The 19,694-nt window shown below is 45.5% G+C and overlaps 2 protein-coding genes across 2 annotated transcripts in view; both read right to left on the bottom strand.

Moving 5' to 3' along the window:
- The window catches only part of LOC115477517, an 881,049-nt gene that overhangs the window by 651,816 nt on the left and 209,539 nt on the right, over nt 1-19,694 (bottom strand).
- Nucleotides 2,809-5,175, bottom strand: LOC115459988 (gastrula zinc finger protein XlCGF57.1-like). Its single transcript, XM_030189852.1, has one exon. The coding sequence runs from the start codon at nt 4,468-4,470 to the stop codon at nt 2,809-2,811; it is 1,662 nt and encodes a 553-aa protein (XP_030045712.1). The 5' UTR covers nt 4,471-5,175.

The following is a 19,694-nucleotide window of genomic DNA, read 5'->3' as shown; positions in this document are numbered from 1 at the left end:
AGTATCTCGGCTGGCCTCTACACTCAGTGCAGACTCAGCACTCATCATGGACTCATCACTCGGTGTAGACTCAGCATCCCGGCTGGGACTGCAACTCGATCCAGACTCAGCATCTTGACTGGAACTCCAACTCGATCCAGACTCAGCATCTTGAATGGAACTACAACTCTCAGCATCTTGACTGGAACTACAACTCGCTCCAGACTCAGCATCTTGACTGGAACTACAACTCGATCCAGCCTCAGCATCTTGACTGGAACTACAACTCGATCCAGACTCAGCATCTTGACTGCCAATGCTGCAACTCACTCCAGACTCAGCATCTTGACTGGAACTACAACTCAATCCAGACTCAGCATCTTGACTGGAACTGCAACTCGATCCAGACTCCGCATCTTGACTGGAACTCCAACTCGATCCAGACTCAGCATCTTGACTGGAACTCCAACTCGATCCAGACTCAGCATCTTGACTGGAACTACAACTCGATCCAGACTCAGCATCTTGACTGGAACTGCAATTCGATCCAGACTCAGCATCTTGACTGGAACCGCAACTCAATCCAGACTCAGCATCTTGACTGCCAATGCTGCAACTCACTCCAGACTCAGCATCTTGACTGGAACTACAACTCAATCCAGACTCAGCATCTTGACTGGAACTACCACTCGATCCAGACTCAGCATCTTGACTGGAACTGCAACTCAATCCAGACCCAGCATCTTGACTGCCACTGCTGCCACTCGATCCGGACTCAGCATCTCGGCTGCCACTGCTGCAACTCGATCCGGACTCAGCATCTTGGCAGGCAAAGCCCTTCAAGCTGGACTCAGAAGTTTGGCGGGAAAAATCAGGAAGCCACCTTCTTTCAGCTTGGGCTTCAGGAGTATCCCGTAGGGTTGGCTCCGAGAGGAGTTGAAAGCGGTAAAAGAACAGCTTGGTAGAGGGATCAATAGCAGAAACTGGGTTTTCTTCAAACCCAAGCCAGGAGACACGCCTTCTTTCCGCTGCAGCTTCAGGAATATTCTTCAGGGCTGGATCAGACAAAAGTGCAACCCGGTAATCCTGGAGTGTCAGAAATGGATCCAGATCAAAAATGGGGTTGGAACTGGGATCCAAACTGGTACAAGGAGGCTTGGCTTGAAGTGCCTCTTGAACTGGACTCCGAGGCTTGCGTGGAGGCTGGACTGGCACCGGAGGCTCGGTGAGAAGCCCCTCTCAGACTGGAATCGGAGGCTCGGCCAGCAGCGTCCCACGGACTGCACTCTGAAACTTGAGTGAAAGCACCACTTGAACTGGCATCGGAGGCTTGGTCAGAAGCGTCCCTCGGACCGGACTCTGAAGCTTCGCTGGACGTGCTGCTCGGACTGGATTCAGCCCATAGCGTAGAATTCCCCAGACGTCTCCTCTCAGCGACCGCTTCAGGAGTATCCCACAAAGCTGGATTCAAGACAAGGCTGCGGCGATACTCAGCGAGCGTGATAAAAGAGTCCATATCTGAAACTGGGTTTTCAGTGATTCCAAGCCACCGGACACGTTTTCTCTCAGCTGCCGCTTCAGGGGTCTTCTTCAAAACAGGATGAGACAAAAGTTTCCCACGATACTGACGAAGAGTCATAGAAGGATCAAGAACAATGACGGAGCTGGACCCCAGCTGGGTCAGCTGGGCGGGGGTTCTTGCCGGGCTCATGGCCTTTGCAATCTGTCAGGTTCTCAGGTTCAGAGCCCGCGGGGCCGGGCTCTGGAGCAAACGTGAGCCCTTGGGCTGCTGACGAGGAGCGACAGCAGCAGGCAAAACCCACCAACCAACACTGGGTAAGCACACCGGCAGGGACTGCAGGCACTGCCCAGCGAACCGGAACACATGGACTGGAATCCCCCGGACTGGAGGACACAGGACTGGAACACACACCGGACCGGAACACACTGGACTAGAGCACACCAGACTGGAACACACACCGGACCGGAACACACTGGACTGGAGCACACTGGACTGGTCTGCACAGCTTCACCTGTGCTTAGCTACTAAGCCCCCCAGGAGTTGAGCTTCTGGGTTCGAGTAGCCGACAGGACTTACTGGATACCGGGTGACATAGGGACCAGGACTGGAAACAGAAGTGCTCCTAACCCTAAACTAGCAGGAGTGTTCCTAACAGTAAACTGACAAAAGGACTTCCTAAGCCCTATACTAAAACAGGAGCTCCTAATCCCTGCTCAAGAAAGGGACTTCCTAAGCCCTAAACTAACAGAGCAGGGAACTAAACACAAAGTTAACACAGGTGCTACTAAGCACCAAGCTACAAGCAGAGCTTTACACTAATAAGCTAAACACAGAACTAAGGTGTATTCTGAGGTTTTCCTTCTGACTGAAGCTTTTATTACACTCAGTACAGTTAAATGGTTTCATTCCTGTGTGGATTCTCTGGTGTTTTGTGAGGTTTCCCTTCTCATTGAAGCTTTTATTACAATCAGTGCAGTGAAAGGGTTTCAGTCCTGTGTGGATTCGCCAGTGCCTTCGGAGTGATCCCTTCTCAGTAAACCTTTTACCACAATCAGTGCAGTGAAAGGGTTTCAGTCCTGTGTGGATTCTCTGGTGTATTGTTAACTTTGACTTCCGACTGAAGCTTTTATTAAACTCACTACAGTGAAAAGGTTTCAGTCCTGTGTGGATTCTCTGGTGTGTTGCTGTATGTTATGGCTTAGATGTATCTGTATAGTCATATTTTTATTTATATGGATTTTATTCATGTTTTAACTCATTCTTTTATTATGTATTAATATACGTACTGCTAATATGATTGTATTTCTTTATATGCAGCCCCTGAGAGTGGATGAAACAAGGCCTGTCGGGCATTGTTGGTTGAATAAATTCATGTTCATATAGATTTCTTCATCTCTCCTGGTTTCTGTGTCACCGTCTTGGCCCTTGAGGCTAGATTGCTGTTTTCTTGGCCCTAGAAAAGGTTTCATTCCTGTGTGGATTCTCTGGTGTGTTTTGAGGTGTGCCGTCTGACTGAAGCTTTTATTACACTCAGTACAGTTAAATGGTTTTACTCCTGTGTGAATTCTCTGGTGTGCGGTGAGGTATGCCTTCCGACTGAAGCTTTTATTACACTCAGTGCAGTGAAAGGGTTTTAGTCCTGTGTGGATTTGCCGGTGCCTTCTGAGTGTTCCCTTCTCACTAAAGCTTTTACCACACTTGGAACATGTAAATGGTTTCACTCCCATGTGGCTTCTCTGGTGTTGTGTGAGGTGTCCCTTCCGACTGAACCTTTTATTACACTCACTACACTTAAAGGGTTTCATTCCTATGTGCATTCTCCGGTGTATTGTGAGGTGTCCGTTCTGACTGAAGCTTTTATTACAATCAGTGCAGTGAAAGGGTTTCAGTCCTGTGTGGGTTCTCTGGTGTTGTGTCAGGTGTCCCTTCCGACTGAAGCTTTTATTACACTCACTACAGTTAAAGGGTTTCATTCCTGTGTGGATTCTCTGGTGTTTTCTGAGGGTTGCCTTCTGACTGAAGCTTTTATTACACTCAGTACAGTTAAATGGTTTCATTCCTGTGTGGATTCTAAGGTGTATTCTGAGGTTTTCCTTCTGACTGAAGCTTTTATTACACTCAGTACAGTTAAATGGTTTCAGTCCTGTGTGGATTCTCTGGTGTTTTGTGAGGTTTCCCTTCTCATTGAAGCTTTTATTACAATCAGTGCAGTGAAAGGGTTTCAGTCCTGTGTGGATTCGCCAGTGCCTTCGGAGTGATCCCTTCTCAGTAAACCTTTTACCACAATCAGTGCAGTGAAAGGGTTTCAGTCCTGTGTGGATTCTCTGGTGTATTGTTAACTTTGACTTCTGACTGAAGCTTTTATTACACTCACTACAGTTAAAGGGTTTAATTCCTGTGTGGATTCTCTGGTGTTTTCTGAGGGTTGCCTTCTGACTGAAGCTTTTATTACACTCAGTACAGTTAAATGGTTTCATTCCTGTGTGGATTCTAAGGTGTATTCTGAGGTTTTCCTTCTGACTGAAGCTTTTATTACACTCAGTACAGTTAAATGGTTTCATTCCTGTGTGGATTCTCTGGTGTTTTGTGAGGTTTCCCTTCTCATTGAAGCTTTTATTACAATCAGTGCAGTGAAAGGGTTTCAGTCCTGTGTGGATTCGCCAGTGCCTTCGGAGTGATCCCTTCTCAGTAAACCTTTTACCACACTCAGAACATGCAAATAGCTCCACTCCTGTGTGGATTCTCTGGTGCCTTATCATGTATTTTTTCAACCTGAAGCTTTTGCCACACTCGGGGCATAGAAATGGTTTTCCTCCTGAATGGATTGTCTGGTGGATGGTGAATGTTTCCTTGTCAGTGAAGAATATATCACACTTAGAACATGTAAATGGCTTCAATCCTAAGTGGATTCTCTGGTCTACGGTCAATTTTATCTTCCTACTACAGTTTCTACCACACTCACTGCACATAAGTGGTTTCTTTCCTGAAAGGATTTTATGGTCCTTTGTGAGTGTCTCACTGAAGCCCTGACCACACTCAGTACACAAAAATGGTTTCACAGCTGTGTGGATTGTTTGGATGTCATCGAGCCTTTTCTCAGTTAAGTTTTTACCATACTCAGTGGATGTAAATAGTTTCACTTCAGTGTGGATTTTCTGGTGCAGTTTGAGGTTTCTTTTCCAAGAGCTTGTACCACTCTCAGCACAAGTATACAATCTCTTGTGTTTCTGGTCTTGCAAGAAGTTTGCTTTCCTGCAAAAGACTTTGTCAGCTTTAGTAGAAGCGACCAATTTCTCACCAGTTTGAGTTTTATTGTGATCAGTGAAAGCATCTCCCTGACTGAAGCTTTTATCACATTCAGTACTGGAAACTAGTGTCTCTCCTAGGTTGAATTTTTCATTTCTTATGAAGTTTTCTTCCTGACTGAAGCTTTTGTCGCAATCAGGATATGAAGGTAATCTGTCATCAGTGTTGTTGCTCTGATATTTTGTAATGTTTTCTGTACTGGGAAAGCTTTTCCCATATTCTTTACTTGTATACACTCTAGTTTTATGAATATTTTCATGTTGCACTAGCTCTTTCTTCCTACTAAAACCTTCCCCTGTCTGTATTATATCACTGGTACTGTTTTCACACAGAGCTGAGGTTCCTGTTGAATGTTTTTGTTGATTTTGATTTTTTTCCTCTTTCTCCCCAGTCAAAACAGGAAGGAGTCTCCTCTTTCTCTCTTTCTGAGAACATCTTCTCATCTTCAGCCTTCTCACTGAGATTCCAATCAAACGTTTTTGTATTACTGTTTCTGGGATCATCTTTATCTTAAAAAAAATAAATATATAAAAGAGCATTGTAGATTATTGTAGAACAATTTAACCAGTTTAGTAATACAACAACCAGAGATGCAGACAGAATATATGATCATATTCGAGTTGATATTTTCTTTATTAGAACATCACTATGGCAAGAACAATAATATCTGTAATTTTTCAAGTTTCATCCCCCCACCACCCTCTTCCCACCCCCCACACATTCACTGCAAGAGATCAGACCGCACATGTTGTTTCTCCAAGGCAGTCTGATCCGCAAATAATAGAGCAAAACCTTATCACCCTCTTCCCTTCCCTAAAGTCCGTTTCTTTCTTTACTACATCCATAAAATCCGCCCCTTTCTTTCCGAGCACTCTACCAAAACCCTCATCCACACCCTTGTCACCTCTCGTTTAGACTACTGCAATCTGCTTCTTGCTGGCCTCCCACTTAGTCACCTCTCCCCTCTCCAATCGGTTCAAAACTCTCCTGCCCGTCTCGTCTTCTGCCAAGGTCGCTTTACTCATACTACCCCTCTCCTCAAGTCGCTTCACTAGCTCCCTATCCGTTTTCACATCCTGTTCAAACTTCTTCTACTAACCTATAAATGTACTCACTCTGCTGCTCCCCAGTATCTCTCCACACTCGTCCTTCCCTACACCCCTTCCTGTGCACTCCGCTCCATGGATAAATCCTTCTTATCCGTTCCCTTCTCCACTACTGCCAACTCCAGACTTCGCGCCTTGTGTCTCGCTGCACCCTACGCCTGGAATAAACTTCTTGAGCCCCTACGTCTTGCCCCATCCTTGGCCACCTTTAAATCTAGACTGAAAGCCCACCTCTTTAACATTGCTTTTGACTTGTAAACACTCGCCTCCACCTACCCTCCTCTCCTCTTTGAGCAGGGACTGTCTTTCTTCTATGTTTGTGCAGTGCTGCGTACGCCTTGTAGCGCTATAGAAATGCTAAATAGTAGTAGTAGTACTTCAAGTTAGAGGTTCAGCAAGTAGCTACGAGAACGATCCCGCACTGGGGACAAATTTGTTGAAAAGACTTCTGGGCTCTAAGCGACCGCTGACTAGTGTCCAGTGTTATGATCGTGGTCAGAACCCCTCTGAAACTTACCTTTTGCCTGGGGTCAGCTTTTTAGCTGGCTTCTGTTCTGTTTTTCTGTCCTGTTTGAGCTAGCTCTCTCTTTCTCTGTGCCGGCTGCTGCCAGCATGGGGCTAATTATCTCACTTCACTGCAGCTGTGGGTGTAGTCTGAGTTGCTCTAACTCTTTTTGGGTGTACTGGCTTCAAGTGCTTCACGGTGTTGCATTGGTGTGGGTTGGGCCTCTATGGGTTTCAGTGTGCTCTCTGGGTCAGTGTGCTGTTGCCTGGGTCTAGGGAGTGTGACATCATCAGGGAGGGCCTTGATAAGGAAGTGGTGTTGTTTCCTTCAGAGCCTTTGCAACGGTGGTGTTTGCTTTAGGTAGGGTGGTGCAGTGTGCACTTCTGACTTTGTGTCTAGTTTCCCTGCTTGCTTTTGCTAAGGTCCAGGTTAGTGTTAGTGCAGTGTGCACTGGTGACTGTGTGTTTAGCTTTCCTGCTTTTCCCTTTTGGTTCCCCTGCTTTTCCCTCTTGGTTTTGGAAGCATTGCTGTGTGTAGGGCTTTGGAAGCTCTGTTGCTGATAGAAGTACTTCAGGGTTGGTGTTGTTAGGAACACTGCAGAGTTTGCTGTTAGAAGTACTTCTGGTGTTTGTGCTATTGGGAGCATTGCAGTCTTTGCTGTTGGTGTTTGGTGCTTTAGTAGCACTTTTGGCTTATGTGTTTGCTTCCCTGCTTTTTCCTTGTGGCTCCCCTGTCTTCCCTTTTAGTGCTAGGAGCTCTTCTGGTTGCTTGCCAGAGTAATGCTTAGGAAGCACCTTGTTAGTTTTGTATCTAGCTTGCTAGAGCAGTGCTTAGGTAGCTTGCTAGTTTTGTGTCTAGCTTGATAGTGTAGAGCTCTGCTTGTAGCTTGGTGCTTAGTAGCACCTGTGTTAGCTTTGTGTTTAGTTCCCTGCTCTGTTAGTTTAGGGCTTAGGAGCTCCTGTTTAGTATAGGGCTTAGGGAGTCCTTTTTGTCAGTTTACTGTTAGGAACACTCCTGCTGGTTTAGGGCTTGGGAGCACGTAGATCAGTTTAGGTTTTGGAGCACTTCTGTTTCCAGTCCTGGTCCCTGTGTCATCCGGTATCCAGTAGTCCCTGCCGGCTACTCGAACCCAGGAGCTCAATTCCTGGGGGCTTAGTAGCTAAGTGCAGGTGAAGCTGTGTGGACCAGTCCGGTGTGCTCCAGTCCGGGGGATTCCAGTCCAGTGTTCCAGTCCGGGGGGGTTCCAGTCCTGTGTCCTCCAGTCCGGGGAATTCCAGTCCAGTGTTCCAGTCCATGTGTTCCGGCTCGCTGGGCGGTGCCTGCAGTCCCTGCTGGTGTCGGTATGCTTGCCCAGCGTTGGTTGGTGGGTTTTGCCTGCTGCTGTCGCTCCTCGTCAGCAGCCCAAGGGCTCACGTTTGCTCCAGAGCCCAGCCCCGCGGGCTCTGAACCTGAGAACCTGACATCCAGTCTCTCAAACTTCATTAGATTGAAAAGTTCATTCCTCCAAGCAGCCTGTCTCCAACACATCAAAATATTCTTTCCACATAAAACAAATGCCTTATGCAGCAGACGATTAGGCCTCGATCTCAGACCCAAGGAAACAAAGTTTGAGAACAAATGAATGTGCAAGACGCTTCAGGTGTTTCATGAGCAACCACAGCTGATCACTCATAAGTATTGAAGGCTCCCTCCACCCTTCCTATCCACAGAAGAATCCATTGCAATATTAAAGCCCCCCAGAACTAAAAGAGGAAAATGAAGAAATGGCACCACAACTTTAATCAGGGAAACGTATGTGTTAGGCAGTGAGAGGCTGATATGCACAGAACAGTCACTCTCAGTCCCTTCCCCCTAGGAGGAGAGGACACTTCAGCCCTAGGGGCTGGAATATGAGAGACAATCGGACTTTGGTGTAGGCGCAACCAGTGAAAATCAAGTGATTTCTCCTAAACTAACTTGGGATCATATATGGATTTTCATGTAATATTGTTATTTTGTATATGTATACATAAATAAGTACATAACTAATGCCACACTGGGAAAAGACCAAGGGTCCATCGAGCCCAGCATCCTGTCCACGACAGCGGCCAATCCAGGCCAAGGGCACCTGGCAAGCTTCCCAAACGTACAAACATTCTATACATGTTATTCCCGGAATTGTGGATTTTTCCCAAGTCCATTTAGTAGCGGTTTATGGACTTGTCCTTTAGGAAACCGTCTAACCCCCTTTTAAACTCTGTAAGCTAACTGCCTTCAACACGTTCTCTGGCAACGAATTCCAGAGTTTAATTACGCGTTGGGTGAAGAACATTTTCTCCGATTTGTTTTAAATTTACTACGCTGTAGTTTCATCGCATGCCCCCTACTCCTAGTATTTTGGAAAGCGTGAACAGATGTTTCACATCCACCTGTTCCACTCCACTCATTATTTTATATACCTCTATCATGTCTCCCCTCAGCCGTCTCTTCTCCAAGCTGAAAAGCCCTAGCCTCCTTAGTCTTTCTTCATAGGGAAGTCGTCCAACCCCGCTATCATTTTTAGTCGCCCTTCGCTGCACCTTTTCCAATTCCACTATATCTTTCTTGAGATGCGGCGACCAGAATTGAACACAATACTCAAGGTGCGGTCGCACCATGGAGTGATATAACGGCATTATAACATCCTCACACCTGTTTTCCATACCTTTCTTAATAATACCCAACATTCTATTCACTTTCCGAGCCGCAGCAGCACACTGAGCAGAAGGTTTCAGTGTATTATCGACGACGATACCCAGATCTCTTTCTTGGTCCGTAACTCCTAACGTGGAACCTTGCATGACGTACCTATAATTCGGGTTCTTTTTTCCCACATGCATCACCTTGCACTTGCTCACATTAAACGTCATCTGCCATTTAGCCACCCAGTCTCGTAAGGTCCTTCTGTAATTTTTCACAATCCTGTCGCGAGTTAACAACTTTGAATAACTTTGTGTCATCAGCAAATTTAATTACCTCACTAGTTACTCCCATCTCTAAATCATTTATAAATATATTAAAAAGCAGCGGTCCTAGCACAGACCCCTGAGGAACCCCACTAACTACCCTTCTCCATTGTGAATACTGCCCATTTAAACCCCACTCTCTGTTTCCTATCCTTCAACCAGTTTTTAATCCACAATAGGACATTTCCTCCTATCTCATGACCCTCCAATTTCCTCTGTAGCCTTTCATGAGGTACCTTGTCAAACGCCTTTTGAAAATCCAGATACACAATATCAACCAGCTCCCCTTTGGCAATTTCCTACATTGTATCATCCTCTCCTCTTGTGTTCACATGCACACTTTGTGGCAATTGGCTAATTCCTTATCAGTAAAGCGTGATCACAGCGTGGAAAACCAGCTAACAAATAAGTAGTATGAAACACCTGGTGTCCTTCCTCTCTGAACACATATTTCCGTTGGAACATCTTGGAGTCTGCAGATTCCTCAGTCTCTCATCACCACCAAGGTTATATCCATGTGTATCTGCCATATATGGGCCAATAGCCTCAGTTCCTCCTAAGTGTCACCTTGACATGTAACATGTGCTTTCCATTTCCTGAGAAAGCACTGTAGCTTACATGCAGCTGAAGGAAGAAACTCAAAATATGCTGACAAGGAATACTGAGGGCCAGCAGAGCCATATTACAGGCCTAGTACAGGAAGGAATATACACTGATAGTATCTGAGGATCCAAAGGTGACAAATTAGTGTGTCAAGGCGGTGGCTATAGCCAGAAGGATCCTAGGCTGCATAAAGAGAACTATAACCAGAAGTGGGTGCTGATGCCCCTGTACAAAAACATCTAAATCAGTAATTTCAAAACCTATTGTTCAGACGTTTTTCTACGCTGTTTGTCTGCAGCGTGCATATCATAGTAACATAGTAGATGACGGCAGAAAAAGACCTGCACGGTCCATCCAGTCTGCCCAACAAGATAACTCATATTGCTATTTTCTGTGCATACCCTACTTTGATTTGTACCTGTGCTTCTCAGGGCACAGACCGTATAAGTCTGCCCAGCACTATCCCCGCCTCCCAACCACCAGCCCCGGCACAGACCGTACAGTCTACCCAGCACTATCCCCCGCCTCCCACCACCAGTCCCGCTTCCCACCACCAGCTCTGGCACAGACCGTATAAGTCTGCCCAGCACTATCCCCGCCTCCCAACCACTATCCCCGCCTCCCGCTCTCGACTAAGCTCCTGAGGATCCATTCCTTCGGCACAGGATTCCTTTGTGCTTATCCCACGCATGTTTGAATTCCGTTACCGTTTTCATTTCCACCACCTCCCGCGGGAGGGCATCCCAAGCATCCACTACTCTCTCTGTGAAAAAATACTTCCTGACATTTTCTTGAGTCTGCCCCCCTTCAATCTCATTTCATATCCTCCCTCAGGTTCATCCATGGTCCACTGGACTTTCTCTGTTGTCTTGCTGATTCCCGCTTGCTTGCATTCTACATAATGAGTGATTGTGAGATAACACACTCTGTCAGTCACTTGGGTTTCCTCCACTGAGACTCACCCACTGCCAGTCACTGCTTAATCTGCCAAAGAAAGGATTTTAACAGGGGGTAAAACAGGAAATCCTTACCTAGATACATCAGACTCTCATAATTCTCCTTCATCACCTCCCTGTAAAGCTCCTTCTGCCCTTCATCTAAATATTCCCACTCCTCCTGGGAGAAAGAGACAGTGATGTCCTCAAACGTCACCCGCATCTGAAACACAAAACAGAAACACACTTAGGGACACAGAGAGGTGCTCAGAATACATTAAATTGCAGCTGGATTCATTCTGTTGACATATTACCTCCTGCATCTGAAACAGAAACAAGGTGCTCAGAATGCATTAAATTCAGACTCCTGACATATTACCCTCCCTCATGTCTTTGTTTTGAGGTTATAACTGTGCACATTTTACCTATGTTTTGTGGAGAATTCCCCCCAACAAACACCTGGCTCTTCTATGCTCCAGGACTGACTCCACCTAAGCTGTCTCCCAACTCAGCATTCTCAGCCTCCAGTATGAACCCCTCCCCATCAGTTTTCTTTATTTATTTGTAGCATTTGTATCCCACATTTTCCCACCTATTTGCTTACATTATGCCGTGATGGTGCTCGCCATTTCCGGTACAGAATTTCAGATGCTGTTACATTTAGGTGCATGCATACATGGTAGAAGAGTACATTTTGGTATTACTTATAAATGATTTTGCATTAAGGTGCATATATACATGGTACAGAGGAATGCATTATGGCATTGCATAGAGGTTTCTTAGTGATAAAATGAGTTGTAACATAAGTTAGGTCATCGACTATAAAGATATCCTCATTTTTTTTCTGTCTCCAGGCTTTATATCTCTTTTCCTTCATTCCAGCAACCCCCACCTCCTCTGCCAGTTCTGTCTCCATTCTTCCCAGCACACATCCCACACCTAACAATCCGACCCCCACCCCCGTAAAAATACAGAGAGCTCTCTCTCATATCTACCTGGTTGCATACATTAGTTCTACTACTACTACTATTTAGTATTTCTATAGCGCTACAAGGCGTACACAGCGCTGCACAAACATAGAAGAAAGACAGTCCCTGCTCAAAGAGCTTACAATCTAATAGACAAAAAATAAATAAAGTAAGCAAATCAAATCAATTAATGTGAACGGGAAGGAAGAGAGGAGGGTAGGTGGAGGTGAGTGGTTACGAGTCAAAAGCAATGTTAAAGAGGTGGGCTTTCAGTCTAGATTTAAAGGTGGCCAAGGATGGGGCAAGACGTAGTTCTCTTTCTGAAATCCATATTGCCCCCAGCACATACACTTTCATAGCTCTCTCAAACCCACCCTAACACACACAGAGGCATATTTTCAAAGCACTTAGACTTACAAAGTTCCATAGGTTTCTATGTAACTTGTAAGTCTAAGTGCTTTGATAATGAGCCCCACAGTCTCCCCACTGCTCTTTGTGAATGCTGCCAATACATCCCTCCTCGATACATCCAGCCACCTCCTCCCCCCCCCCCGTGGATTCCCCCAAATTCTGCCACTGTACTGCATTCACATGTTTCACCCACCCATGCCACCTCCAGCTTTCCCTCATCCACCCTTTCAGTGTTTACTCCCTTTCTCAGCCTGCCCTTTTCATCCCCCCCCTCTCCCTCCAGCCCTGAGCATGCTCCCACCCTCTCTTGCTCATTACCTCTGCTTTCCCTCCTTCCCCAATGCTAGAGAGCACTCCCATCATCATAGCTCTCTCAAACCCACCCTAACACACACAGAGGCATATTTTCAAAGCACTTAGACTTACAAAGTTCCATAGAAACCTATGGAACTTTGTAAGTCTAAGTGCTTTGATAATGAGCCCCACAGTCTCCCCACTGCTCTTTGTGAATGCTGCCAATACATCCCTCCTCGGTGCATCCAGCCACCTCCTCCTCCCCCCACGTGGATTCCCCCAAATTCTGCCACTGTACTGCATTCACATGTTTCACCCACCCATGCCACCTCCAGCTTTCCCTCATCCCTTTCTCAGCCTGCCCTTTTCATCCCCCCTCTCCCTCCACCCCTAAGCATGCTCCCGCCCTTACCTCTCCTTTCTCTCCTTCGCCGATGCTCTAAATGCAGGAGCAAGAGGACAAGTGCTGAACGCCGGATCCTAAGCTCCCTTGCCGGATCCTACCACTCTGCTGCACTGGCTGAATGTGAAACCACGAGGCTCTACGGTGTCCCCAACGGTTCAAATTCAGCCGCCAGTACAGCAACCGCGCTCTCTCTCTCTCTCCTCTTTCTGCTCTCTTTGTGATTGAGCGAGCGCCAGGGTGGGAGGGGCAATGGAACAAGGAGGGCGGGGGGAGGGAGTTTGAGAAGGGGCTTCAACTTTGGCATTGCAGTTCCCGCTCCATCCTCTGCACAATTCACCCTCCCCCATTTGTGGAAGTGAAGCTCGCCGCCATATTGGTGCTCCCAAACCAATAGCAGCATGGACTGCCCATGCCTGGTTCATCTGTAACAAATCGAAACCTGTTCCAGTTGCCATAAAAGTGGGGGATAAAAAAGTTTTTTTCAAAATTATTTGACAGTGTGTTTTTTTTTATCTGAAATCTTCTTATATCATAGAATGAAATTGAAAAGCACTAAAACAGCACAAAAATGAATGTAGTTAGTAGAAACTGTAGTCAGTAATAAACTGTACACTTTGGGTTTAGGAGGGGATGGGAAGGGGGTGTCTGTATAGTTTTGCTGTTTGCTTTGTTAACTGTGTGCTGAAAAGTCACAGTGCGCCATTTGATGTAGATTTGGGGCGGGGGGATTGAACTGTATTTTTATTTGTATATGTACTAGCAGGGCTTTTTTTGACGGGGTACTGAGTACCCGCACCTTTTTTGCTAGAAAAAATGCACTGTGTACTAAACTTCTACAAATCTACATTTTGTAACCGCCTTTTTAGCAATATGTAAGTCAACAACCTGCCATATGGTGGGAAAATGTGGGATACAAATGCAATCAATAAAGAAAGAAAGAAACTCTGTATATTGTTTTCATTTTTTTCTACATTGTTCTATACAATACACTGTCCTGGTTCCTCATGGAAGTAAAATTAAACTCTCCTTTCTTTGGGGCACATTGAAATCACATCTTCATCTCTTTTGTAGAAGTCGACATTTTAGATACATTGTGATCTTGCGTATATTAGTACATGGTTTTACAATCAAGTGCGTACATACATGGTAGAAGAATACATTGTGATCTTGTATATGTTGCAGAAGTCTGATAGGGAAACTGACAGTTCCTTTTTAGTTCAGCCTTTGGAGATTTCTGGCTTGTTCCCTCTCTCAGTCTCCACTGATGGATCCTGCCCCAAAGAGGAGATGTTTACTCTCCCATCTCAGCAGTAGGGTCCGTTGCTCTCCTGTCTTACTGTATCGGCAACGCTCTTAGTGTCGTTTATTTTTGACCAGGACCTAAATGAAGTATTGAAACTATACTTCAGAAATTCACAAATGTGGATTTTTCCCGACGTCACCAAATCCACTCAACAAAGAAGAAAATTATTTCTAGAAATTAAACAAAAAACTTTGACTTTGGGTAGAACTTTATTTTTGGCCTCTCCTTGCAAATGCATTGTCCGTTTGGGATTAACAAAATACGTTTTCTTCTCCCCAGGCCAATTTAAAACGTTTCTGGATTCAAAACAATTGAAGCAAAAAGAATAGAAGACTGGGGGTGGCATTAAGCCTTTTGTTCAGTATGATTACATGTTTAAAATATCTTCTCTAATGCATACACGCCCCCCTCATGATAATGGTCTGAGGAAGCAATTTTGTATTCATAATGTAATGTGGGAAGTAGTTTCTACTATTTTTATTTAAATGTTTATTGTATTGCTGTATTTCTTTTGGGAAATTTATATTGAAACTTGTCATTTATTTTTTGAAAATCATAAATATAAATAAATAAATAAATAAATAAAATCATTTTAAAACGCGAGCCCAGATATGTGCAGGCCCCTTAAAACTGTGATCTTCCATAAATCAGGCCCCAAATTAACTTTCCTTTGGATCTGACCCCCATAGTTCACCTAATATAGGGTTACCATATGGCTCCAGAAAAAGGAGACGGATTGAGCCAGCCGGGTTTTACTTCCATTGCTTTCCATTGAAAGCATGGAAGTAAAACCCGGCTGGCGCAATTGCTTTCCATTGAAAGCAATGGAAGTAAAAACCCGGCTGGCTCAATCCGTCCTCCTTTTTCTGGAGCCATATGGTAACCCTACCTAAATAAGACCCCTGGATACCCCTAACAACAAAAATAATTTTTAAATAATTTTTCCCTGGGGTCCTGGCCAACATGTGCTAAAAATTACTATCTAAAATTAAAACAATCCAAACCCAAAGGGCTTCTTACCTAAGACCCCTTACATGATGACCACCACCTCCACTTTCCAAAATGGGCTAAAAACGCTGTCGGAGCTCCGTTAAAAAAACGTCCAAAAAAAACCACGAATTCCCTGGAACTAAAATCGGGCAGGTCAAAAATCGAGGCCCAAGCTTCATTTTCGGGCCTACCTGTCAGGAAGTATTTTTTCACGGAGAGAGTGGTGGATGCTTGGAATGCCCTCCCGCGGGAGGTGGTGGAGAGGAAAACGGTATGGAATTCAAACATGCGTGGGATAAACATAAAGGAATCCTGCTCAGAAGGAAGGGATCCCCAGAAGCTTAGTCGAGATTGGGAGGCAGAGCCGGTGGTGGGAGGCGGGGCTGGTGGTTGGGAGGCGGGGACAGTGCTGGGCAGACTTACATGGTCTGTGCCCTGAAAATGGCAGATAGAAATCAAGGTAAGGTATACACAAAAAGTAGCACATATGAGTTTATCTTGTTGGGCAGTCTGGATGGACCGTGCAGGTCTTTTTCTGCCGTCATCTACTATGTTACTATGTTACCCGGAGCCATTCTGAGGATGTAAAAATTTGCACATGCTCAGTAGTGCTCCACTCAGCAGGCTAGGCCTGAAATCGGAAATTTTCCTGCTTAAGCTACCTGCCTTCCCCTCACATGCGGCCAGCCAGCCCTGATGGCTGGTCGGAACTTTTACCAGCTCCTGTCCTGGACCTGCCTGCAGTCACTAGCCACCAGGGATCAGCCCAGAAACGACCCAAAATGGGTCAGGAATGTCCTGGACCCTAAAATGGGCTCCAACAAATTAAAAAAAAAAACAAAACAAACTAAAATAGGCAAAAAATAACCCAAAATAGGGCAGTACCCTCCATGGCAACTCCAGATCAACCCCAGACCCAGGAAATGGGTCGGAAGAGACCTGGACCACCTGCAAAGCCCCTCCAGGTATCAATTTAATTGTTTTAACTCTGTTTACACATGGAAATATCTTCCTGCCATGAGACTGGATAAATGCGATCACAGACGGCAGAGAGACCGAGAGAAACAAGAAGACAGACTGGTGACTGTCCAAGGTAACCTAAATGATATTCAGCACACCGATAGGTCAATTTTAATATTACATCATCTATAAAAGTCAGTCTGCTTGGGATGAAGGACATGGGTATGGTCAGTAAAGGTAAGTAAGAAGGTCCACAAAGGGTTCTAGGTCAGTTCCCACCGGACATGGTATAGTCAATAAAGGTGGTACGATGCTTCAGGACGACATGTCCTACTATCTTCGAAAGGCTGAAAGGTTGTGATTAGACAATGTTTCCAGTAAGGTGAGGTGTTAAACACATCTACATGAACAACAGTGGCAGCCCTACCATTAGCAACTGAGGCTGGGACCTCAGGTGGCACTTTTTATGGAGCGATATTGCTCCTTTCCACCCCCTACACCGGCTACAGTCTGGTTTCTCCCCCTTCCTCAACTACCTTCCCTCAGTTTACCGGCTTCTTCTCTGTACCTCGGCCGCCTCTCTGGTGCTGGGAAAGAGATCATGGAGAGAAGACTCCTTGGATGATCTGTTCTTCAGGAAGGAACAAAGGTTCATTTTTTTATTTTATTTTGGTACCCTCTCTCCAGATAGGGAAATAGACTACTTTGAAGCATTCCATGTGCTGGATCTGAACCATAATACTGCTAAGTGTTTGATATTATTTCATTCTTAATTTCTCAACTATCTCATATATTTATTTATTTGTTTGTTTCTTGCATTTGTATCCCACATTTTCCCACCTCTTTGCAGGCTCAATGTGGCTTACATACATTATGAATAGTGGAAATATATAAGAAAATATACATTTAGTGTAACAGAAGGATCTTGGGTAACATGATAATGATAAAACATAATAGTAGTTTAAGAAGCAAAAATTGTAAGGCAGTTCTGGATATATGTATAGGAGTTCATATTTGTTGATCTTTGTGGTATGCCTTATTAAAGAGATGGGTCTTCAGTAGTTTGCGGAAGTTAGTTAGTTCACAGATCGTTTTTAAGTTGCGCGGCAGCGCGTTCCAGAATTGTGTGCTCAGGTAGGAAAAGGTTGGCACATGCGTTATGTTAATAATAATGAACATGCTGCATAAATATAATGAGAAACCGTTGAACAGTATAAAGTTCCTATGGTCAGTGAAGTGCAAGTATTAAGGCAAAAGACCTATGAGTCACAAACCTGTGAAAACAATGAGGGAGTCATAGAATCAACCTTGAGCAGCCTGGTGTGAAGCAGAGACAGGAGGCTGTGTAAGGGGGGCAGAAGGAATGTTGCTTGCAGACATTTGTAGATAAGGAATGTGAGAACAAGCTTCAAAGAAAGGGGTTGCTGACGTGCACACATTGGGTGGCAGTATGAATGTAAGTGTATTTAAACTGAGGAGAAGATATGCATCTTAAGCAAAGCAAGCACAGCAAAGCTGAGCAAGTATATATCTCTGTATTACTGCTGAGCATATATATATCTCTGTATTATTGCTAAAAATATATTGTGTAAGCAGACTTTGCTTCCAGTTTGGTGTTCCCACGCTGCCTCTGTCCGACGGAGGACAGTAAAAAAAAATAAAATTTTTTGATTATTCTTCTTATAATAGGTGTCAGTTTCTTTGTTTACACATATATAAGGTGTAAATCAACAGTTAGTTTGAATTTTAGACCTTTACAGTTGGGGAAGTGAAGATTAAGGAATGTGCGGGATGATTTTTTAGCATTCCTGGGTGGTAAGTCTATCAGGTCTGACATGTAGGCGGGGGCGTCTCTGTGAATAATTTTGTGAACTAGGGTGCATATCTTGAACGTGATGCGTTCTTTGAGTGGGAGCCAGTGTAGCTTTTCTCACAAGGGTTTAGCACTTTCATATTTTGTTTTACTGAATATGAGTCTAGCTGCAGTGTTCTGAGCTGTCTGAAGTTTTTAAATTATTTGCTCTTTGCAGCCAGCATAGAGTGCATTGCAGTAATCTAGATGACTGAGTACCATTGATTGTACCAGGTTGCGGAAGACGGTCCTTGGGAAGAAAGGTCTTACTCTTTTTAATTTCCACCAGTGTTAGGAGTCGATCAATGGAAACTCCAAGAATTTTTAGGGTGTCCGAAATTGGAAGATTCAGTTTTGGTGTGTTAATGGTGGTGAATTTGTTCGTGTTATGTTGCGAGGTGAGTATTAGGCATTGGGTTTTTTCTGCATTGAGTTTCAGCTGGAATGCGTCTGCCCATCTAATATAATTAAAACGCACCCTCAACGTTCTGAAGCCACGTTCTGTGAAGCCGGAAACTTGAAGCCGGAAGCCTCAGTTCTGTGAAGCCGGAAACTTGAAGCCTTGAAGCCTGAAGCCTTGAAGCCATCTGACGTCACTCCCAGGCTGAGGCTGAAGGGTTCAGGCCTGCCGTCTCTGCCCCGCCCTCGCGACCAAAACAAACAAATCCGGAAGCGAAACGTCAGGAAGGAGGCGGCGCTCCCGACGTCTAGCCTTCCCTTCGCTGTGTTCCGCCTTCAAAACAAGGCGGAACACAGCGAAGGGAAAGCTAGACGTCGGGAGCGCCGCCTCCTTCCCTGACGCTTCGCTGCACGAACCGCCACGGAGGTAAAGTTAAAAAGAATTAAAAAAAAAAAAAAGGGATGCATGGATGCGAAGGGGGGGGGGGCATGGATGCGAGGCAAGGATGCGAAGGGGGGGGCATGGATGCGAAGGGGGGGGGGAGAAGAGGGCGGGCCAGGCTGGGATATGGGAGAGACCGTAGCATGGATGCGAGGGGGGGGGGAACATGGAAGGGCGAGAGGGGACTTGCTGGAAAAGGATGAATGGAGGCGGCAGGGGACAGAGGAGCATGGATGGGCATGGATTGGGAGGGCAGGACTCAGGGAGAGAGGGAAATTGCTGGATAGGGAAAAATGGAGGGGCCAGGTGACAGATGAGCATGGATGGGCATGGATTGCAAGGGCAGGACTCAGGGAGAGGGGAATTGCTGGATAGGGATGAATGGAGGGGACAGATGGGCATGGATGGATATGGATTGCAGAGCAGGCCTCAGGCAGAGAGGGGAAATGCTGGATAGGGAAAAATGGAGGGGCCAGGTGACAGATGAGCATGGATGGGCATGGATTGGAAGGGCAGGACTCAGGGAGAGGGGAATTGCTGGATAGGGATGAATGGAGGGGACAGATGGGCATGGATGGATATGGATTGCAGAGCAGGCCTCAGGCAGAGAGGGGAAATGCTGGATAGGGAAAAATGGAGGGGCCAGGTGACAGATGAGCATGGATGGGCATGGATTGGAAGGGCAGGACTCAGGGAGAGGGGAATTGCTGGATAGGGATGAATGGAGGG

This window comes from Microcaecilia unicolor, chromosome 1, assembly GCF_901765095.1.
Source record: "Microcaecilia unicolor chromosome 1, aMicUni1.1, whole genome shotgun sequence".
In the NCBI taxonomy this organism is placed as follows: Eukaryota; Metazoa; Chordata; class Amphibia; order Gymnophiona; family Siphonopidae; genus Microcaecilia; species Microcaecilia unicolor.
Note: the sequence above shows the minus strand (reverse complement) of the source record. Positions and strands in the feature narration are given on the sequence as shown.